At 35.6% G+C, this 24,380-nt stretch overlaps 1 protein-coding gene across 8 annotated transcripts in view; it reads right to left on the reverse strand.

The window, feature by feature from the left end:
• The window catches only part of rap1gapb (RAP1 GTPase activating protein b), a 70,799-nt gene that overhangs the window by 3,239 nt on the left and 43,180 nt on the right, over positions 1-24,380 (reverse strand). For 5 of the 8 annotated variants that reach the window (XM_043241437.1, XM_043241432.1, XM_043241431.1 and 2 more), the window contains 19 exons: positions 21,366-21,462; positions 14,240-14,287; positions 11,755-11,793; positions 11,474-11,662; positions 10,435-10,538; positions 9,543-9,621; positions 9,093-9,146; positions 8,925-9,008; positions 8,743-8,843; positions 8,319-8,448; positions 6,000-6,155; positions 5,736-5,807; positions 4,765-4,851; positions 4,531-4,671; positions 3,823-3,954; positions 2,772-2,881; positions 2,216-2,335; positions 1,030-1,171; positions 652-757 (listed from right to left, as the gene is read on the reverse strand). In XM_043241437.1, the coding sequence (XP_043097372.1) occupies positions 652-757; positions 1,030-1,171; positions 2,216-2,335; positions 2,772-2,881; positions 3,823-3,954; positions 4,531-4,671; positions 4,765-4,851; positions 5,736-5,807; positions 6,000-6,155; positions 8,319-8,448; positions 8,743-8,843; positions 8,925-9,008; positions 9,093-9,146; positions 9,543-9,621; positions 10,435-10,538; positions 11,474-11,662; positions 11,755-11,793; positions 14,240-14,278 (1,885 nt within the window). In that variant the 5' untranslated portion in view covers positions 14,279-14,287; positions 21,366-21,462. Of the gene's footprint in view, positions 1-651; positions 758-1,029; positions 1,172-2,215; positions 2,336-2,771; positions 2,882-3,822; positions 3,955-4,530; positions 4,672-4,764; positions 4,852-5,735; positions 5,808-5,999; positions 6,156-8,318; positions 8,449-8,742; positions 8,844-8,924; positions 9,009-9,092; positions 9,147-9,542; positions 9,622-10,434; positions 10,539-11,473; positions 11,663-11,754; positions 11,794-14,239; positions 14,288-15,103; positions 15,140-17,370; positions 17,517-21,365; positions 21,463-24,380 lie in introns of those variants that run through there. The other 3 variants (XM_043241436.1, XM_043241435.1, XM_043241434.1) reach the window with 3 other exon arrangements.

Raw genomic sequence — 24,380 nt, forward strand, 5'->3', positions numbered from 1 at the left:
TGATTTAAGTGGAAGCACTAAAATAACTAAAGCAAGTTAAATGAAAGTATCTTACAATAATGAAAATGACAAAACAGGATTTCCTAAACTGACAGATTAAAATGAAATATAATATGTACTAAAATAGCACTGTCATCCTTGTTTCCTTAACGGTCTTGTTTTTGAGCCAAAATATCTTAAAATCAAGGACAAGTATGAAAATTATAGTCTCGTTTTTAGCTTTTTTTTTGTTGCTAGAAACAGTCGGGGTAAGCAAAATGATCTTGCTTTCTGTTTGAAGTGAGATTATTTTGCTTGTTTTAAGCAAAACATAATTTTGACTTTCTAGGTATTTTGGCAAGAAACAAGGAAAAACGCTTTTTATTACAATGTAGTCTTTATGACACAAAATACTGTATGATACACACACATGCCTACAGGGATGCTAACGCTAACGGTGAAGCTACAGGGTTGCAAAACAAGCAAATATTGTCTAATACAGGCTTAAGACGATTAAACTGCATATTATTTGTCATTAAATACATTAAAGCGAGACATGTTTCTGGCCTCCTCAATGCAGCATAAATCGAACAGCCAAATAATCATTACGTAATCCTTTTGATATAATAGATATTTGTTTGGGTGGTTGGGAGGTGAACGGTTCCGTCTCACCGTGTGAACTGCTCTGACTAGTAGTACCAGGGCCTTCTTCCAACCACACGCCGCTGTACGTAAACGAATCTCGTTTGTGAGGCGTACCGGCTGAAGACAGACTCTCCTGCGTTCCAGAAAAATGAAAAACACATGCAAACAACAAAACCAGTCAGCCCTGCCAAATAATATAGGTGTTAATACTTCTGTTCAGACAATTAAATGCAAATTCCAATACACCTGGGCGCATTTGCCTGCGAACAGCATGGGCGTTTAAATACAGGTGCCTGTCAGTTTGTGTGAATACATTTTTTACCAGTGATAACGTGGAGCTATCTTTTAAGCCAAATTTGAGTCACGTATTAATCGATTATGAGTCATGGGTGTATGTGACCGCACCAGTCCTGTGTCGTAGTCCTCTGTCGCTTCATGTTCCTGCTCGTTCTCCTCCACCACGCTGGTGAAGCTACTGGCATTGGACGAGGAGCGAGACAGATCCTGAGACTCTGGGATTGAGGGAGCTCGACAGCACAGGGCCGACCTACAAACACGTGCATATATATGAGGTCAAATAAACCTGAAAGATTAAAACTGTCCACCTACAAATATGAATTCATTGAAAGCTTCTCCAAATCTTACCAACATCTATAAAGGGCTGAGGGTAACTAAATGTGTAATTTTTCATTGAAACATGTTAAATAACCATAATTAAATACATGTGGTTATTATAAGATTTAGATGCATATTTTTAAAGCTGGTTGAAGTATATTTGATTCAGTTTTTAATTGCTGTATGCACATTAAAAGCAAAAACTTATTGACCTTTGCACCTGGAATCATCGTGCTCTGTCCATGTGATTAAAAGAATGCTTGGGCTGTATTTTTCTGTTGCATAATGATAATGGACTGCGTTATGATAGCACTAGCCATAGTTATGTTTATTGATTGAAGGTGTAATTACTCCAAACATTCACAGAAGTTCAAAGTAGTTGTATTACTAATGACTCATTGTCAAACTAGTAATGTTTGAACTGAAATATGATACACCAAATATCTATTATTTGCTGTTGGGAGTGGTTTTATGTAGAGGGTAATAAAAAAGTCTGAAGCTAACAAGGAGCGGCCCATTTCCTTTTGAACTAGCCACTTACGACCTCAGGTTAGGCTATTTGCTTACTACGCGTCAACATTTTATTAAACTTGGAGGATTTTACATATGTAGATAATAAATAAAAATAACAATTATCAAATTGTACAAGGTTCCAAAAAAGTCAGCGTAACAATATGGTTTCTAAAGGATCACATAACACTAAAGACTAGAGTAACACTGCTGAAATTTCACAGCAATAAATTATATTTTAAAACACATTAACATGGAAAACTGCTATATTAAATAATATGTCTCTATATTACTGTTTTCGCTGCATCAAAATAAATGATCAAATAAATGCAGACTTGGCGAGCATAAGAGACTTTTCCCATAAAACACAATTATACTTCACCTGATCATAGACGCCTTTCCAGGAAAGATCAGATTGTATGGAAAATGCATGGAAAGTCTGGTAAGTGTTTTTACTGGTGCTCACCCAATCTTAGTGATCTGCATCTCAGGTGAGCTCTGACTGGACGAGTTGTCGAATCTGAGGTCCTGAGTGGTGTGTCCAGAGTCAGACGTCCTCTGTGGACTAGGGGACACCTCTCGACTGCTGGAATGATTCATTTGAATCAACTCATTTAATTTGTCTTTCAGAACTGCATTGTTCAGATTTAACAAACCTGACATAAAAAGATGCTTATTTGTCAGTACGCACTTAATACACACTAGATAATAATCTTTGTTATATATCCTTAATGGTTTTCTACCCACATGAAAAGAAAAATGACTCCTAACAACTCATCAATCACGCTAAACTAAATTTCTTGCCTTTTTTTCTTTGTTAAGACCGAATATCCACCTTGACATTTTTCAAAGACATACAAAAATATTGCAAAATAAATCATCATAGGAAAAGTCTTTTCAAGTCAACGTTCGTATGAATGTTTTTATGTATTATTGAATTAATATCCCAGTTTTTTGCCCTCAACTCATAAAATGGCTTCAACTTCTAACAAAAAAACCCTGCCTGTTTTTTTTTTTTTTACCTTCTCTCCTGAACTTCTTGTATATTCTCAATCCCAATGGCGCTGCTCCTCCTGGAACTGAACGGACCAGATTTTTTACGGGTTGGGCTCTTTCCAGGAATAATCAAGGACTGCGGAGAAATCACATTTGGGTCACATTTTGATTAGCCACTACATAATATGCACCTTCTTTCTTTCTTATTTTTAATTTTAACAATTTTCATTGACTTTTCCTTGACCTTTACATCTGCTTGTTATTATTATTCTGCCTAAATAAAGCACTTTAAACGACCCATATGTATGAAATGCTTAGTGTAAATCAACTTGCTGTGTCTACTATCAATCTTTAGAGTGATTGTAGATTTATGATCAAACAAAAGAAGTCAGATAATTATGTCAGCCAAGTACAAAGCAAAAAATGGAGAAGCCCTCCAGATTTGTGCATAAAGCAGTGCAGCCTAGATGACACTGAAAACAGGGCCAGATGGAAAAAATATCAAAGCTTTTATCAAAGCTGTCTGCAAGTTTGTAGTTTTCCACACACATTTGATAATTATCTGGTTTTCTGGGACAGTTGTTGCAGACACGTTAGTACATTAGTATGGCTAATAGGCTGTTATGTCAGTCTATCATGAGAGGCTCTCTCAGTTATTGCTGTTCCACCCGTTGTCATAGCAATAGAGACGGGACGGTCACTTGTGGAGAGCCCCATCTGTTCCACAGACCACCATCCAAACAGATCATAAGAGCTGATTACACATTTCTTTTGTAATGGTGAAATGATGAAGATCAGAAACGGCAGGAGAAGACCTTTTCTAGAATCAGTGCAAGCCTCACAGATGTGTCATGATGACACAAGCGCTCAAAGGTCAAACCCGCTCACAGGGCACGACGCATGCCAGCTGCGACTCCGCCGGGCTGAGGGGTCAGAGGGCATGGAGACTGGCACAAACTAAAGCCTCCACACTGTTCTGGGGGTTCTTGTGACAGCGTGCGTTTATTTCCTGCCATGTCATTGTGTCTTTTTAACATTATGAGGTTTGCTGACCTTTACAAGGGCGTTCATACTCACAATGCCGGGTGTTTTGGGGGTGTCTGGGGGGTTGTGTGTAAAGCTTCCGCTGTGGCTGGTGGAGACGGTGTGGGGTTTCTTGTTACTGAGGCCCATGGCATCCATAGACTGACTTCTATTGCGGATTACTCGCTGGAAAGAGGAAAACAATGTATCGGATTACTGCAACGCAACACTAGAGGGCACTACAAATGTTTATATGAGGGCTAAAGGACAAAGAAAGTGTGTATGATTTGACTAGCATACTACATACTAATAGCCCAGGTTGTATACAGTCAGAAGTATAAAATAATTTCAATATGTAAAGAAATATATATATATATATATATATAATAAATGATATAAATGCAGCCTTGGTAAGCATAACTGACATAACAAAACTGACAAAAACATTAACAAAAACATTTAAATCAGCATATATATATATATATATATATATATATATATATATATATATATATATATATATATATATATATATATATATATATATATTTTTTTTTTTTTTTTTTTTTTTTGTATATACTGCATAAATCATCCTTCAATATCACACTAATTTTAATATACTACAATATGGAATGCAACTATTTTAATATCATCTCTACCCTTCACTAGAACTCTTCTGTTATACGCAAGGATCATTTCATCAGTAATTAAATAAACACATACAAACCCTTTTTGCTAGTTGTAGAGATTCAAATATGTTACCTTAAACGACTCAAAGAAGCCACTGCTTCCTCCTCCTCCATTCTCCAGTTTGTCATCGTCCCCTCCCAGTCCCATCATGGACTGGCTGTTCATGTGCAGCTCCTCGTACAAAGTCTCCAAGAGAGCAGAACGCGTCCTCTCCTGGAGAACAAAGACTTTTAATGTACAGCAGTATGCATGCAGATTCTCCCACGCAAATATAAGCGCAAACACAAACATGTACGGCCTTCTCACCTCCAGCTTGGCAAACTTCTCTGCTTTATAGCAGGAATATTCAGCATTGATCAGTTTGGTCAAGAGGAACTCATGAAACTCTGGACTCTGCACAAATGCAATGCACAGATTTAATTAGATTTATACAGAGAACAGTTCCTTTTTTTTAGTTAAAATTATAGGTGAATTACATATTAATTCAATTATTTATTAATGTAGTCGTACCACTTATGATTAAAGCAACACCTTACCTAAAAAGCAAATATACGTTTCTTCATAGAAACAAATTTGGAGAAATTTAGCATTACATCACTTGTTCGCCAGTGGATTCTCTGAAGTGAATGGGTACCGTCAGAATGAAAGCTGATTAAAACATCACAATAATCCATACTAATATAACCTAAGTCCATCAGTTAATGACTTGTAAAGCGCTTTTATCAAATATTTGGACACTAGTTCCAGTGGTACCCATTTACCGCAGAGGATCCATTGGTGAGCAAATGGTGTGATGCAAAATTTATCCAAATCTGTTCCCATGAAGAAACAAACTCATCTACATCTTGGATGGCCTGAGGTTTTCAGCAAAAGTACTCCTTGCCAACAAACTAGCAGTGAAATTGTTTAAACTGATTAAAAAAAACCTATATTTATTCATATCACTTTTAACATTTTATAAAAAAAGGCTTTACCAATTAATTTACAAAAAAAAATAAAAAGCAAATCAGACACTGCCCAGTCACAACCATACTTTTAAATGAAGCGAGAAAGTGTTTAAAAAAAATAAGGCTGAACTAAAAGTACTTGTTTACACCCACTGGTATCTGAAAGAATAATTAATAAGCCAAATATTTCATAAATCTACATCAGTGGTTAAAGGATGTGCAGGATTTTGTAAAAACAGCTGTTCCAACTCCCCAGTGGAATCCAGTTCAAGGGGAAAGATTTTATGTGAAACTAGTCACATTACATGAATATAAGCTGAAAAGAGGTACCTTTTTAAAGACAGCTGGGTCTGGGAGGGCTGGTCCAAAGAAAGGCACATCATCTCTTGCTGTCACAGATACCTGCAATATCAAAGGAATTGTGACGGATATATTTTAAAAGTTGTTTACTATATTGGAAAACACCAATGTGTAGAGAAGAAAACAGTCAATGATGTATCATGCATTCCTATTAGAAATACATATTCATAAATATATATACATATTCATATTCATAAATCCATGGGCTTGAGGTTATTTTTTAAGGTTAATTACCTTATAGAGGACGTTCTCGGTGCAGGCGTTCTCCACTTGAACCACTACATAAGCGTGGAGGAAATTTGATGCAATCATATCTGGTACAAATGGTGTGTTTTCTTCTTGGAACACAATAGCCACAATGTCATTTCCTATGTGCCTCTTCCTCTGGAGCTGAAATTAAGTCACACCAAGACATCAAAACTGAAGTAATAAGAGGAAGCTGCCTGTAAGGTCTGCACAACTGATTTAAGATTCACTTCTTTGAAGAGACTGGACAGGACCGAAATCTGAACTGAAAGCTAAAATAGACCATGTCTTTATTTATATTATATTTCAGAACCAACATGTTTATACTGGTTTGTGGGGGATATTACACCACTTTCATGCCAACAAAACATCCTACATATTGTTGCGTTCTTTTCATTTTGGCTCTGACTGATAATATACCAAAACAATATATATATATATATATATATATATATATATATATATATATATATATATATATAGTTTGGGCATTCTCATAACTAAATAAACATTTGTTTATTATGTAGCTATGCGTAGGCCCACACGATATCCAACTTTTTGAAACATAAAATAAAATAAAATACATTTTAATAAGTTTACTTTTAACAGGATAACAGATAACAATTGCAAAGTCTCAAAAAAATTCTCTATGAATAAATTAAGCATATTTTCAGGATTTGTTGCATCATAAATATATTCGTTATTGTTCCACTACAGTTTTTCCTTTTGATGTTTGTTTTGTTTGGTTCGTTGTTTATGATCTTGATGTGCTTTGTGAAATTCACCCTTCTACTTATTTACTGAATGTCCCACGATACAACAATATTGGATCATAATATTACAGCGTATTGCAAACCGATTTGTGTTATATTGCACCAGTGAAGACAATAATTACATTTATACTTGATTTAGCGTTGCGAAAAAACACTATTAGCATTCTGAAGGGCGTCGATTTTATCTCCTATAAACCTTCAAAGGTTTATCCGATTAGCTTTCCTTTCCTCAGCTGAACTGTTCGTTCGTTCGTCTTCACAGCTTGCTCATAAATACTTATTAGAGAGTGCTGTCATAACAGAAAAATAGTTCACAGACATTCACAAGTTCAAAAGAAAACCGCTTGTCTTTATCTTAATCAAAGTGTTCAGGAAATGAATGAGACATCGTATTCAAAACCATGTTTTTTAGATAGAAACAAATCCATTTTAAAGGCAAAAACACGTTTGTCGGTGCCGGTCCGGAGGCCATTAGACATATCACTATACTACAGTCGCTCTCGCATATCATTGCGTATCTAATACAAAAGTGATTAAAAAGCTGCAGGTGATGAGTCTGTACCATATGTTATCTCTGGCCTCTGAGGTACCATATTGAAGAGGGAGTGTTTTAGTGGCCAGCTTTGTAAGAGGGCGTCTGTGCTGAAACCCCTAGATGATGTTCTCTCTGAGCAAAAGTAAAGCGTGCATGACAACAGATGGCTTTTCGGGATCAGTCCTTTGCACTGTGTGGTTTGCTTGCTAATTAACAGAGCACGCTGTTGGTCAGCGCATAACACAGTGGCCAAGCATCTCTGGGGGGCTGCAACTGGTAACAACGCTAACTGTGACACAAAACAATATGTCACAATGTTACAGCTTTCACCTAAATGTGCCCATATATTTATATTTCCCCCACGCTCAACAGGTAACCAAATGTTGATTTAGCTTAGAGCGGAGATCTAAAATCGGGGAAATCGAAATTAAATGCAGTCGAAAAATGTATTTTTAAACTTTCTTAAGTGATTGCGAATCAAACCAGAATGAAACAAAAACCTAAACCAAAGCAATAATTAAATAAAGCAAAGCAAAACTAAACCAAACACAAAAAGCTAAACAAAACAAAAGTGAATAATAATAAAAAATAAATTAAAAACACGTTATAATAAAATACAAAAAGCAGAAACAAAACAAAAACGAATAATAATAAAAAATAAATTAAAAACACGTTATAATGAAATACAAAACGCAAAAAGCTAAATAAAGCAGAAACAAAACAGAAACGAATAATAATAAAAAATCAATTAAAAACACGTTATAATAAAATATAAAACGCAAAAAGCTAAACAAAGCAGAAACAAAACCGAACAACAAAAAAGATAATACAATAAAAACACATTATAATAAAATAAAATACAAAAGAAAAATAAACACAAAAAGCAACAAAGCGGAAACAAAGTAAAACAAAAACGACAACGACAAAAGAAAAATTATAAAATAAAAAACTAAATGTAATAAAACTAAATCAAATCAAATAAAAAACACGAGGCCTTACCTGCTGGGAATCACCTTCAGTATATGGCAGCTTAGTGGACACATGGAACATTATCTCTTTATTGTGGAAGTTGTGGTAGACTGACTCAGTTCCTGTCTGACCGTGTGTCACATCCAGGCCACCACGAAAGCTGTAATACAAAAGAAGAAAGTACTTCATTAATATTTTCAAACTCTAAACATACTAGCTGAACAAACAACTCTTTGTTGGGCCTGGGACAGCAGTCTAATCAAACAAATCACAGCCATCACTCGACATATAAGTCTGACCTCAACCTGAAATCAAAAGGAAATCATAATAACTTTGCCACTGGAGGTTCAATTAACCCTAAAGTGATTTCATTTATAGGAATGTTGCTCCAGGACCAGGAAAAAAAGGCCTACTTGGGTACTGTTCATGTTAAACACTGTAGGTAGGTCTATACCCTTTAAAATCATGAAGTTCAATCTTCTCTCCCAAGAACTCCAGAAACTCAACAAAAGCTGGACTTTCCTCATTGTTCCCGAATAGCTCCTCTTCTGACGTCTGTAGAACAGAAAGTATATATTTTCAAAAACCCACAACTAATAGTAATCAAGCAATCCAGGAATAAACATATGATATTACCTGTGCAAATTTCTGGTAGATGACTCCAAACTTAAAGTTGTTGCTAATAACGTGCTCATCAAAGGTCACAATAAGTCTGGATGCCTTGAAACGTAACAAACGAAGATCAGTGAAAGAAAACCGCGTGATTTGTTCGTTCGTTTTTTTGACGTTTCTGTTCCAACTTACCTTTGGGTATAAAACGGGATAAAATCGGTCCACATTCACCTCTTCACAGACAAGCTAAAAAAAGACAGTGATTCTAATTAAAATTTTTATAATCACATTGGTTTAGTTCAATTTAATTAAAAAACAAATAAATAAATAAAAACCAAAAAACATCAAAAATATATATTTTTTTATCATTTAATGTGAATAAATGAATAAAGGAACTACAAAGTCACCTTTTCTAATATCTGATTTGCATTGGATTTTCTACGCAAACACTGATATATGCAAATATTTTAAATTAAATTAATCAAATGCATAATTATAATTGCACAAAATATATATATAAATAAATGCCATTTTAATGGAATTCATCTACAAGTCGTGCAACTAATTGGATTAATTCTTTTATAACCCACCGACGTCAATACAAAACTCTTCTCTGCTCAAATATTTATGCTAATGTCCTACCTTCGCCATCTGGACAACATTAGGGAACTCTGTCAGACAGGAAATTGGTATCACATCATGGTAGGTTTTAAACCTTGACCTACAATTAAAAAGACAGAGAATTTACAGTTACCTGCGACATAAACTATAATAATATCACTATAACCAAATTACTGAGCTGTATTTCACAAACACATTCTCTGCCCCTCTGTTGTAAGTCACTTTGGATGAAAGTATCTGCTAAATGTGTTAATGTAAATGAAAGAGTGAGAGAGACAGAAAGAGAGATGAATAGTAGTTCAACTATGAAAAAATAGCCATGTGAATCACGCTGAGCGTTCACAGGTGCCCTTGTCAATTACCTTAAAGCCAATATGCAACATTCAAAGAGTCCCTGAAGGGCTCCCTGAATAAAAGAGGGGCTTTATAGATCAATCTCTCCCTGACATGTACACCGTCTCTTGTTCCCATCCCCATCATTAAAGGGCCTCGAGACAGGCTTTGGGTTATAAAGAATAGATGTGACCTTGTGTTTCTGCTGCCTATTTTGAGCACTTAAGTCAGAACATCTTCGAAAATGAACAATGAGAGAATATGTGACAGGAGAGAGTGGACGTGAATGTTTCTTTAAAAAGAAAAGCCTCTGCGACAAGGTTGTGCACCGTTCAGAACTAAATCGGGAATATCTTTTCGATTCCAATTCAATTTCTTCAACTGGATTTCAATTGAGGTTGCAAAAAGGATTTGTAAATCGAATGGAAGTAGGTTTAAAAGGGAATGAGGGTTTGTTTCGACACTGTTTATCAGCTATTTACTTTTATATATGTCCTAAGGAATTTCATATATATATACATATACATATATATATTTTTTTTTTTTTGGAGTAGTCAAGATGTGTGTGTGTCTGAAGTACCTAAGCAGCAGTCGAAGGTGCTCCTGGTCTCCAATCACATCATACTTCACCGAGAAGACCAGGTGGCCCAGAGCGCTGTCCACTGAGTAATAATTAAAGTGCTCCTGCGGGAAGAGTTATAAATGCATAAAGCCTCTAAAAGACTCTTTACATTACCACAGATTCCTAAAAGCTCTGACCTTGAGAGACAGAAAGCCCAAATAGTATTCACTGCAAAGGAAGATGACTATAATGGCAATAATGAGACAAATCCAATGGTAACACTACTCCTGTTCTAATACGAATTATTCATCAATTTGTTCATTGGTAAGAGAACTGTCCTAATGTGATAATGATCAACTTCATTGTAAAGTATATCTCAACACAGTTAATTACTAAATTAATAATAACGCATAATGTAAGTAAATTAAACACGTACATACGTACAAAGTAGTGCTGTAAAAAGATTAATCATGATTAATTGAGTCCAAATAAAAATAGCACAAAATGTATATATAATATATACTAACATATAATAAATCTATATATATAATAAATACATGTAAATATTTTTAAATACATACTTATGTGTATTTATATATGTATATATATATATATATATATATATATATATATATATATATATATATATATATATATATATTATGTAAATGTAGGCTGTTAATTTGAATGTAATTAATCGTGATTAATCATTTAACTGCAGAAATACAAAAGCAAAAATAAACTCTTTTAATAAAAATAATAAAAAAAATTACTAGCATTTATTTTTATCTAGAGCTTCAAAATCTTTTGAATTGGCTTTTTTCAAATGACATTCTTTGGTTACGTTTGCTAAATATCACTAGTATTTACTTATATTATTAACACAAAGATATATTTTTTTCTTTATAAGATTGTGTGTCACACTGACCCCCTTTATGATCCTTGCATGGTCTTTCCATGGCCTTCCAGACCGCTTTAGAAGTTAATTTAGCTTTGCCAAACCTGATTTCATGGCTAATGAATAATTTAACATAACTTTGTCAACTCAGAATCCCACCTTGCCCAGGAAGTCTTTCCTGTAGATCTTGGCTATGCTGTTTGTTTCCAGTTTAACCTGTGATGCGGGACAAGGGGGCGGTTCCTCTGGTGTGGAGGAGGAGCCTAAATCATGATTGGTCCCTTCAATCCAGTAACCCCCAAACTGGGGCAGCAGAATGAGCGGTAAACTGCCTGTACGACCCAATACCTGCCAGCCCACAAAACAGCAATTGTACAATTAGTATTTTACAAAGAAAACGCATTCATATTTACGTATAAAAAGCCAAACAAGTTTGCAACCTCATGGACGCTGGGATATGGAATGTAATCTTCCTCAGTCTGTGGGAGGAATAGAAAGAGATTAGAGATGTAGACATTATGAGCCTCTCATTCGAGTCACTATAAGATGCAGATGAAGGAAATGTGAAGATCCATAAAGAGAGCTTTGGAGGCTCATGGTTCCAAACAAACCCTGAACTATACAACACTCACAATGCCTGCGGTGAGAGCATCGGATCACATGTTCTTGTGTTTTATGTTGGCCTTAGATGCACAGAACTATAACAAAGTACTTCTATACACATTTCATGTTTCATGGGCATTTATATTTTGAGTTAAATGTGTGATTTACCGTCATAAACTTATGAATTGTAAGTAATCTGTGTATGAGTGCAGCCTAAGGACATGTTCTTGCACAGCAAACAACTAGACAGAGAGCAAAACTAAACAGAAGATTAAATACTGTATCTATACGCGATATTTCCTTTAATAAGCAAATTTTTTTTTTAATGCAATACTTACAGACGTGGACAAAATTGTTGGTACCCTTTGGTCAATGAAAGAAAAACTCACAATGGTCACAGAAATAACTTTAATCTGACAAAAGTAATAATAAATAAAATTCTATAAATGTTAACCAATGAAAGTCAGACATTGTTTTTCAACCATGCTTCAACAGAATTATTAAAAAAATAAACTCATGAAACAGACCTGGACAAAAATGATGGTACCCTAACTTAATATTTTGTTGCGCAACCTTTGAGGCAATCACTGCAATCAAACGCTTCCTGTAACTGTCAATGAGACTTCTGCACCTCTCAGCAGGTATTTTGGCCCACTCCTGCATGAGCAAACTGCTCCAGTTGTGTCCGTTTGAAGGGTGCCTTTTCCAGACTGCATGTTTCAGCTCCTTCCAAAGATGCTCAATAGGATTGAGGTCAGGGCTCATAGAAGGCCACTTTACAATAGTCCAATTTTTTTCCTCTAGCCATTCTTGGGTGTTTTTAGCGGTGTGTTTTGGGTCATTGTCCTGTTGCAAGACCCATGACCTGCGACTTTTCTGACACTGGCTAGTACATTTCTCTCTAGAATTCCTTGATAGTCTTGAGATTTCATTGTACCCTGCACAGATTCAAGACACCCTGTGCCAGAAGCAAAGCAGCCCCAGAACATAACAGAGCCTCCTCCATGTTTCACAGTAGGGACAGTGTTCTTTTCTTGATATGCTTCATTTTTCGTCTGTGAACATACAGCTGATGTGCCTTGGCAAAAACTTCTTTTTGTCTCATCTGTCCACAGGACATTCTCCCAAAGCTTTGTGGCTTGTCAACATGTAGTTTGGCATATTCCAGTCTTGCTTTTTTATGATTCGTTTTTCAACAATGGTGTCCTCCTTGGTCGTCTCCCATGTAGTCCACTAAACAACGCACTTCTGGTGCGATCTGACACTGATGTTCCTTGAGCATGAAGTTTATAATCTCTTTAGAAGTCTTTCTAGGCTCTTTTGTTACCATTCGGATGTCTTAGATTTGTCATCAATTTTCCTCCTGCCACGCCCACGTCCAGGAGGTTGGCTACAGTCCCATGGATCTTAAACTTCTGAATAATATGTGCAACTGTAGTGGAACATCTAGTTGCTTGGAGATGGTCTTATAGCCTTTACCTTTAACATGCTTGTCTATAATTTTCTTTCTGATCTCTTGAGACAACTCTTTCTTTGCTTCCTCTGGTCCATGTCGAGTGTGGTACACACCATATCACCAAACAACACAGTGATTACCTGGAGCCATATATATAGGCCCAATGGCTGATTACAAGGTTGTAGACACCTGTGATGCTAATTAGTGGACACACCTTGAATTAACATGTCCCTTTGGTCACATTATTTTCAGTGTTTTCTAGGGGTACCATCATTTTTGTCCATGCCTGTTTCGTGAGTTTATTTTTTTAAATAATTCTGTTGAAGCATGGTTGAAAAACAATGTCTGACTTTCATTGCATTTATAGAATTTTTATTTATTATTACTTTTGTCAGATAACAGTTATTTCTGTGACCATTGTGACTTTTTCTTTCATTGACCAAAGGGTACCAACAATTTTGTCCACGTCTGTATGCTGTAAGGTTTGCACAATTAAACTTTTTTTAAAAAACAGTACTTGTATTTGAAATGAATACACTAAGCTACATGCAATGCATTTTGCCTTGCAATTAGGCAAAAAGGTATTTTAATAGGCAGTAATTATGCTGTCAACCTTCTGAACCAGCCTTCATGTCAGAAGAGCTCCCTTGATGCATTAAAATGTCAACATTTTAAAGCAGCAGAGGTTTTCTGAACTTTAAAGCTGTGAGAATGAAGCTTAATATGAAAACATGTAACTGCCTGTTACAAAAGCAACATTGTGCTTCTGTGCACATGTGATAAACAACGCTGATGGCATTGACTGTGAGAACAGATTGTAATAACACTTGATGCTTGTTTGTGCGGCTCTAAATATACACACTTACTTTGAGTGGAGGTGGAAGAGAGCACCTCTGTTCATCCATTCTACTGCTCTGTGTTAAAAAAGAAAAGAAAAGAGGATGTTTAATAAAAACAGTTCATATTATAAAAACATAAATCATATGGAATTGGCAATATACATTATTACAACAGTAAATACCAGAAATTAAAATGTAACAATTTGTTATTAAATTTAAAAATGCATTCAACAATTCTCAAAAATGTAAAACATGACCAATATATTAAAAACAATTTAAATACAGACAATACACAGAGACTTGTGGGTCCGAAACATACTCTATGCAAGTATTCAAGCTTCTAAAGCAATTATTAATGAACATTAATATACTTAAAACTAATTTTTTATAAACTGATATATAATTAAATAGCACATATTTAAAAGAAATTCTATGACCCTTACTTAAATGTGAAAAAGTTTCGATTTTTAGATAATTCCAACTTAATACGAGTAAGGATTGCATATTACTTTTAAAAACTACTAGGACAACTTCATAATAGCATAATTTAAAAGGCTCAGATGCACAAAATGCACTTCATGCTCAAATTATGATGGATCACTAGGTTCAACAGACATTAAAATGTGCTGATTAAGTGTTTGCATACTTGCGCAGACTGTATTTCTAACACTGTTTTCAAGAGTTTAATGACGGAAGAGCTTTAAGAGTTTTAAAGCGAGTAAGTGAAGTATTAAGAGAGAACCTTAGAATACAGATGACAGAAATAATAGGCAGAGGCTGGGAAGGCATCACCATATTTTGCACGTCAAAAAAAGGTCAGAGGTCATAAAAAGCAAGAGATTGCAGGAAAAGCAATAAACGCAAAACAGGATGAAAATGTGGACTTCTCACCTGAATTCGCTCTATCATTGCAAATATATCTGATGTCTGAGAACCAGGAGGAACAGATAAAAGAGAGGGGGGGAGAGGAGGATGAACACAATGAGAATGAGTGAGATCTGACAGTCTGCGAGTCCACTTGTCATGAGAACGACTCTCGGCTCTCTCGGTGACAGTGGCTTTGCAGTAATGGACGGAGCTTTCTGCCTTGATCCTATGATCAACAGCGCATCAGACTACCAGATGTCCTTCTTCCCTGTCATACGGTTCATCTCAATGGGAGAAGAAGACTGTGAAACAGCATAATTTAACACGGAGACAGAGCAGCTGTGCATATGAAGGATGTGACCTGACTAGATACAGCTGCGGTGTCATATCGTTGAGCCCAGAGCTCAAAATAAACCAGCATAAGAACGGATAAGAATTAAAGGGAACATTGTTCAGAAATCACCGTCTGTTTATTATTTTGTTAATGCTTTGCGATTAACCCTGAATATTAAACTTAACTCAGCCTCGCATATGACAAAACAAGTACCTGGCATCCTCTTATCAACAAAACATACCTACAACCATCTAACAACATCCTAACAACCTCAGAGCAACTCCACAGCCATACATACAACCATTTAACAATGACCTAGCAACCACATAGCAACATCAAAGCCAATCAGAACACCCCTGTAACCAAACAGTAACACCACGGCCAATCAGAACAAGCCTGCAAGCACATAACAACGCCCCGCCAACTTGGCAGCAAATTCTGCAAAGGCAAACACTACTAAAAAGATAAAAAATAAATAAATAAAAGTAGTTTGTCAGAATGCAGTACCATTTTTAATGTTTAATGCTGATAAGACTGCAGAGTCAGGTAGGACTCTGCAAAATCCTTGCCAGTAACTGATTTTTCACAAAAAAATTAAATAAAAACATTCACACAGAGTTGCACTTACTTACTGCACAGAACTTGCACTTACATAACACAGAGATCAGGATACCTTAAATGACTTCAATGTAACAAAATGCTACGCTGAAACTGAAACTTCACTGTGTTTCTCTGTTTGGCTTGCTGATTCATCAAACACTAACACCACACACACATTAATACTTACAATTCATTTCTGTTGTTTTTGTTCATCTAACTGGGTTTCTTTAACAATTAATACTTTCGGACCTGTTGACTTTTAGAGGTCTTTCTTAAAACAAACCGCTTTTAAAAAGTTGCTATAAAATATCTTCACCCAATTACTATAAAAAAACTGATTACTATTATTATTATAATACTTTTTTTTTAATTATTACAATGTTTAAAATGAATCAACTCCTAACATTATGATAGACTTTCATGGTTATGAGACACACAAAAACTTAATACTAAATATAATTAATGAAGGCATGATAAACGTTTGATGAGGCAGTTTTGATGAAACCTTCATATACACAATCTGTTTTAAAGACTGCATAAAGCTTAAGATACACCCAGTTAAATATCCTTAGAACCCAAAGCCTATCCTTAAACCTACCCCCTGTGGAAACCTTGCATTTTTAGATTTTAATTAAGACATTAATTATTCCCCTTATTTGATTAACTGTTGGGAGGTCCCATTATATAGTTCATTTCGAGTTCTTCTGTCATTTGGTTCTCACATGCAGTTAATGTACACTTGGCAGAAATGCCATTTCCTAAATTCATTTCACAAATTATGAATCAACCAAGCAGTGAATTGGACATTTCTTAATACAAGTGAGAATTCTTTCTCAACCAAGACATCCTATAACACTATTGCATCAAAACGTGCACAGTACACTCTGTACAGATCCTATGCAAGCACGTATGACTTAAATCCCTCAGATCTATATATCATAATTCAAATCCACAATTAACTTTGAAACAATAAATGCTATTTAAAATGTACATTTTCATATCAATTTCCTCCCTAATTCAAATTACATAATGCAACAAAATATTTTCTTGTAAATACGCTAACATATTATTCAAACTGCAAAGTATTTATACACGATATAATAAGATAATATCAGAGAGCATGATTCTCTTTACTGAATTACATCAATTGAGAATCATCATCGACAATGGTAATTAAAAATGAAATCAAAAGTAAGTCAGCACGCATGAAAGTACAAAGAAACACAATCACACATTACATTAATATATTACTGTATGTCTACAGTCTTACACTTGGCCTTTCTGTATAAACATACAAACTCACACATTTGACTATGACTGATTTTTTCTCACACTAGCATACATTAAGTCTACTCACATCACTGAAGCGCCTGCGGTGGTGCATAGCAGCGAGTGCTGGACTGCGAAACCTGTACATACTCTTAGCCATGATGAAGTCAATTAAATCAGCTGAACCCTTAGAGAAACGACTGTGAACGGCAACGAAACGCTCTCAGTCTTCATATGTTCTACTCATGAGAAAAGCAGCAGGGAAGGCAAGAAAAAGGCAGATAGCTTCCTCAATCTGCTACAACTTCCCCAATTCTATTCAGGCATGCCATATGAAACTATACTGAAGGAAATCACTGGTAAGTGACATGTGGATGTGTGTGTGTGTGTGTGCGTGTGCATGTGTGCCCAGAAGCGTCATGCCTTTTCAAACCGCACATGCCCCCTCAGATAAAAAAAAAAAAGTGTTTTTTTTGTATCTTTTATAATAAAATTGCACAATTAAATTGTGCCAAACACTGTTGCAGAAATCACCAATATATCAAAATGTCAAAAATGCTTTTTTCAATACTTGAAAATGTCCAGTGACTGGCTTTTGAAGGTTTGCAGGCTTTCTAAAGCGAGTCTGTGAAATCTCATGACTTTTTAAAATCTAAATCAATGACCTTAGAGTGACCTTAGATGTTACCTCACTAGAGTTATGCTTTAGAATAACAGATGAGGTTTTGTGCATTTATGCTTTTATGTGCAAGCTTCTCTTTCTTCATTCTCCAAATATCTAGTAATTCCCATTATATTATAATGTATCTGTCAGAAATACAGCTAAAGCCAGCCAAAAATGTAAAATGGTAAGATGACATAATGTCACAGTTGTGGAAAGATAATATGACTTCCTGTTGTCACATTACGGCCACATGTTGCACAACTATTATGCATTTGCCAACACCATATTACAGAAATACTACAACAGGATGAGTTTTGTAGGCAGGCAAGCTGTTTATTAACCTTAATGTGAGAATGTATTAAGGCAAGACGACAGAAAACGGCTTCAAAATTCACTATAAATGTGAAGCAGAGTTACAGGGAAAGTGCTGGATATAAGCCTTGTCCAAATTAACTTCTGTTTTCTAATATCATCGTACAAAAGTTGCATGGTGGTGTTCTGGAAAACCATCATGTTGTAATGCTGTTATATTGCTCTGGGATTCAGGGGAGTTAATGTAGCATCCAAAACCACTGAATCTGGGATCAAACTCCCTCCTGTTCCTAGGATCAAGGTGTTTACAGACTCTGGAAGGCATTATGTGAAACCCATTTTATTCTATGCAATGTCTGTTCCCAGCGGAAAAAAATTCTCAGGTCACAGAGACTTTTTAAGAGTTCATTTTCATTTCAGTGTCGACTCTGTCCGACATGTTGCTCATAAAATTACAAAACCGATAGAAACAGACAGATTGCCGTTTAGAAACAGAATGACTGCTGACTTATAGTATAGACTGGTATAATTAATGTGGAAACATTACTGATGACTGAAATATTTTGATCTCACTTTGAAATCTCTAAAATCTCTTGAGATCTCTTATTAAACTCTAGTGGTGTTTACTGCTGAATACCAGCATTCCTAAGGAGAAAAAGTCAGCAAATGCGATTTCAGCAACCAACATACTTGAATCTGGATGGCAGGTGCTTATCTGGCACAGACAATAAAGATTTTATTAATATTTATTTATAAATATATGCAATTTGCCTTTATTTGTTCATTTTTCATTTTAGTCTTAATTCCAATTTTACGTGCTTGTGTCAATTTTATTAGCTTAGTTTTATTTTTTATTTCAGTTAAACCTATTTTATGTCATGTGTCATAGGTTTTATGCTGTGTTTAATTTATTGTTGTTGTTCATCAAATATTATTAATGAGTGTAAACGGTATGATGAATTACTCTTGCACAGCAGGAAAATGATGCATGCATTTCCGTGCCATTCATTATAGTCAATCTTGAGCAGTGACATGAAGGCCAGCAGACAGGAAAAAATCTGTCCATTTTACGCTTTCAGGGGTCCAAAAAACAAATATAATGAAAGATTTGCCATTTGTAATGACTCAATTTGCTCTCAAATGGAACAATTGTGATAATGAAAAGAACCCATTTGCAATATTTATTTGATAAGACACCTAGGCGTTTTGAATTCTGTATCAAAATAGTCAACACTGTGTACAATAAAACCTTATTTTGCATTATACAATGCAATACATACCATTAGCATTTGGGGAACACAGAAGACCCCTAATGGAAAGTCTAATAAATAATACAAATGCATGCTAAGCTAACTAGTTTACAATTTAATTTCACTTGGATCCAGCTAAAACTAAATTCACAACCATTATAATCACAGCTTGGTTCTGCAGAAATGCTGAGCTGATTGTATAAGCATCTTGCATTATGAGACTCTTAGTGAAATACATAAATGCTTAACTACACCATCTAGACTGAGCTAATCTTATTCAACCTCTCAAAATGCCATTGAGACACTAATCATTTTAGGACATCCCTAAACACGGACACTTCAGTCCTCCTGGCTCCCAGAAGCCCTTGTGCTAATGGCTCTCAGAGCTGCTCAGAGACACCGATGAGTTCAATTAAAAAAGCACTTGGGTGTTAAATGAAGGGAATAGGTGTCCTCGGAGAAGAGCCAGCAATATTTTATCTTAGGATAATAAAACTGGCTAAAGACATATTTAGCATTTGATATTAAATGAAAAAAAAGACCAGAACTTCTTGAGGTTCTGCTCACTGGGGGTCTTTCAGTGTAGTCAAGAAAGGCTGAACTTCCTCAAAAACATATTTAAAGGTTCCTAAATGGTACCTAATGGACCAACACCAGGTCAGCTCACATTAAAAGGTGCCAAAATGACTGAAGTGCTTTAATTTGCAGTTCATCGGGAGATCTTGATGCCTGAAGGACCTTTGATTTCTTTTTGGATCAAATTAGCATTCTGTTCCTCAACAAAGGATAATTTCTGAATTTAAACTCGGATGTTGGTCCTTGAGGGGGAATCTTGGAGCGCTAGCACAGAATTATCTGGTGACACACTTCAACCGATTAAGCATGAATTACAAAAGAATCCTTTCTGTGGAGGACTGAGGAGACTGCCTAAAATAAAATGAAGAAATCAATTATGAATTGTTTAAAAAATAAATCTATATAAGTCTATTGTGTTTAACCAACTAACTTTGGCATATTACCATATGCTTACCAACAATTTTTTTATTCAGTTTAAAGATTTAACTTTTTTTGTCAGAAGTTGCTTGTAGTATGCCAAGCGTTTACCATTCAAAACTGTTTTTGAAAAATCTTATGTGTTTCTGTTATGTGTTTGATTAAAAAAAAAATACTATGAAATATAATTGCACTTTCAAATAACTAATTGCTTTTGAAATACATTTAAAAAGGTAATTTATTCCTGCGATGGCAAAACTGATTTTTTTTGTATTATTACTCCACTCTTTGTGTTGATCCTTCAGAAATCATTTTAATATGCTGATGTTATGTTCAAGAAAAATGTCATATTATTAATGCTGAAAAACCTTTATGCTGCTTAATTAAGGATCCCTTGATGAACGAAGTTCAAAGGAACAGCATTTAAAATCTTATAAAATGGAAATGGTCTTTACTGTCACATTTAAATAGATAAATGCATCCTTGCTGAATAACAGTATTTATTTTTTTTAAATACAAACAGTATTGTACTTTATTTTAAATTAATAATTAAATGACTGATTTCATCCTTTAATTTTGTACAGAATTTTCTACATAAGCCTTCCACAGAAAGACTTATAAAAGAAAGAAAGAAAAAAGAAAAGTAGGTTATATGTAGTATGTATGCACACACAAAAAGCAGCTCATCTATTTGTAATAGATGGTTGTCACAAGAAACAGGAAAAGACAGGTGAACAGCAGCAAGAAATAAATGAGAGAAGGCAGTCGTTTGATATTCATACCACTTCTCCGACTGAACCCAAGGCTCTGCTGGAATATAACATGATTAGAGGAAAGAGGAGTGAAATGTTAAAAGCTGCCAACCTTTAGAAGAGTCTGAGCAGGTGATGGCGGAAAGGACTTGACCAGACCAGGACGTTCTAACGGGTCAGAGATTCGCGGGATTCTGCCATCTTGTTTCCTGTGGACAAACAAACAAAATCCTCAGAACTAAAGCAGGAACATTACCAACTCAATGCAATCAGATCATTCGCACTGGCACATTTGTCCCAAGGGTTCGTCTGAACATCAAATTAGAAATGCTCAGCATCATTGATTACTCCAGCTGAGAAGGAATTGATTAGTTAGTATGCAATACAATATGCTGAAAAAGCCACAGGTGTGAAAGTGTGTGTGGATACAGGCTGTGATAGAGTACGGCTCAGCGATACACACACAATGGAGAAGAATCAGGCTCTCGGTTTTTGTTCCCTCACTCCGCTGGCCTGTAATATGACTCAAGCCGCTGCCACAGTTCAAACACATTATTTCAAAATCACGTCGACTGCGCTTTTAACAGCCAATCCTAAATCTATTAAAACTCCCCTGCTATTTAGCACGCAATCTGTTCCTCCATGCCAGTCTGGATGCATACGAATGTCTGTCTGAAGGCACGTACCGGTTTTTAGAGCTGATAATGATCTATTCATCCAGACCGAAATTATTATTATCTTATTATTACACTGAATTTTGCATGAGGTGGCTCTACGGTTAACTGCAAAACAGGACCATAAATATAATATAGTGACTTTGGAATTTGATGTTTGGTCTAACACACCTGAAATAAACAGCCTGAAAGCATTGAAAATAATTTTCAATGAGAGATGACCTCTGAAGGGCGATTTATTCACTGTCTGTATGAAAGCACCTTCAGATGGTAAGCACGCATATGATTCGGGCATTGCCTGTTGGATATTGTATGTAAAAATGGCAAGGGAAAACTCAAAACGGCAAGATCCATTATTATTGGTTGAGATTCCGGGAGTGGAAGTTGGCAGGTTTTTTCAAAAAAATCAGTTGGGAAACAAGGCGTCTTGCAAATTTCCCTTCTACCACAATGATCACTTTTGAGTAGGAACTAGTGACTGGATTCTTGGTCTTTTGGCATGGTTTGCAACTTTGTGGCACTGAATCTATGAAAGACATGGTTTATAGCTATAGACACATCATATAACGTAGTTTGAGGCTTTTGGTGCACTCTTAAAAATAACGGTGGGGGTGGAAAAATTCCACGGGCCTTAAAGGTTCTTTATGGAACCATAAGGGATTTTCAGACAAGAGGAACCTTTTCATAGTTCCTAGAAATAACTATTGGTGGAATCCCCTATTTTTGCCAGCATGCACAGCAGGAAATAGGAACTCCGTTTGAGGGAACTAAATTAGCTCCTACTTCAGAGTAGGGCCTAAAACAGTTCTATAGGAACTACCAGTGATGCTGATTGGCCAAACGCATACAAAATCCTTTTTCGTGTATGTGGCAGCCGATCCGGTTTCGATCCGTTAAAGTAACACTTTTTATATAACAACTGCAATCCCGGACAGTGAGTACATGCAGGTAAAATCGGATTTTCAAACTTCATAGCCAGTGTTCGCAAATCATTCTGTCTCCGCCCACAGAAAAACACCAGTGTTTACTAACAAAAAAAAGGTCTGTAGATGCCTTCATTTTTATGAATGTTGAGGGATTCAGTAGAATGTAATTGATAATTATAGATTTCTCCCAAATAGGACCAAAAGATGCTGTAATGTGGATCAGATTTTGTGAGGATGTTCATTGGTTTGGCTACAATGTGTGACACCATTTCTTGAAGGTCTTAAGCTCTTATGTGCAGGGTTCACAGAAGATCACAAGTCTACGTGATGACCACATGACATCAAACAAAGTCCAACTAAGGAGAACTGAGAAGCGTCTGCTTCTGCTGCACGGAAAAGTGACAATTTGCATACTGTTAAAAACCAAATGAAACGGAGGTCACCTCAGACAGCAGGACAAAAAGCCATTTGGGTTGTAAGTGGCTGAGGCACATCTTGAAAGGGATTGTCAGATGCCAGCAACATCATGTCCTGTCACCAAAGGCACAGCGGTGTTTTGTTAGATCTTTACCTCTTGAGGATCGCCAGAGCTGACTCACTTCATTAGCCTGATGGCAGGTTGTGTGCTGAAAAGCCCCTGAAGTCATCGAGGAGTTTTGACAGTGGTACAAGCTGTTGATTTGTCACAGCACATAAGCCAAGCTTGACTGAGATGGGGCACAAGAGGCTGATACAACACACACAATGCCAGAGACATTTCCATAGAGACGGTGAGTGTGGGTATTTGCATTTGCACCAGACAGCTGTAAAACTATTTACTCTCCGAATTTAATTATTCTTGCATTTTTTGATCCATCTTTATTCCACAAATGTTCACTTATTCTGTGCTGTTCCTATCTGTGTGTAGCACCTGCAGCTCTGCATAACCATTCAAAGCACATTAGAAAAGATGTCCGATAGTAAAATCTGCACCCCACAAGTGTCAAAACTTATACAGGTTAGCAAATCATAAGAGTGCACATTTACATTCAAATCTTAGATAAGGGAGCAAAAACTAGAAAAATGATGGCTGAAAAAATTTAATAAATTACATTTTAAAATATATTTCAATTATATTTCACAATAAAAATGTATATTATATTTATTTATTTTATTAAAATAAAAATCACACCAACCCCAATTTTTTGAGGGCTACACACTGCAAAATATGCTTTTCTAGATTAGATTATTTGTCATGTTTCCTAAATAAAGACAAATTTGAGAGAAAAGAAAAAGAAAAAAACAAGTCAAAATTAAGTGAATTTGTACTTGAAACAAGCAAAATAATCTGCCATTGTGATAAGCAAAATAATATTTTTTTCTGTTTGAAATAAACACATTTTGCGTAGCCCACTGGCAGATTATTTAGCTTGTTTTAAGCAGAGAATCGCTTAATTTTGACGTCTTTTTCTGAAAACAAGACAATACTTCTTGATTTAAGAATTTTTGCTAAAAACAAGAGGCTTGTTTAGGCTAAAAAAGATGAGT

The sequence above is a fragment of the Puntigrus tetrazona genome, chromosome 6 (genome assembly GCF_018831695.1).
Source record: "Puntigrus tetrazona isolate hp1 chromosome 6, ASM1883169v1, whole genome shotgun sequence".
NCBI lineage: Eukaryota > Metazoa > Chordata > Actinopteri > Cypriniformes > Cyprinidae > Puntigrus > Puntigrus tetrazona.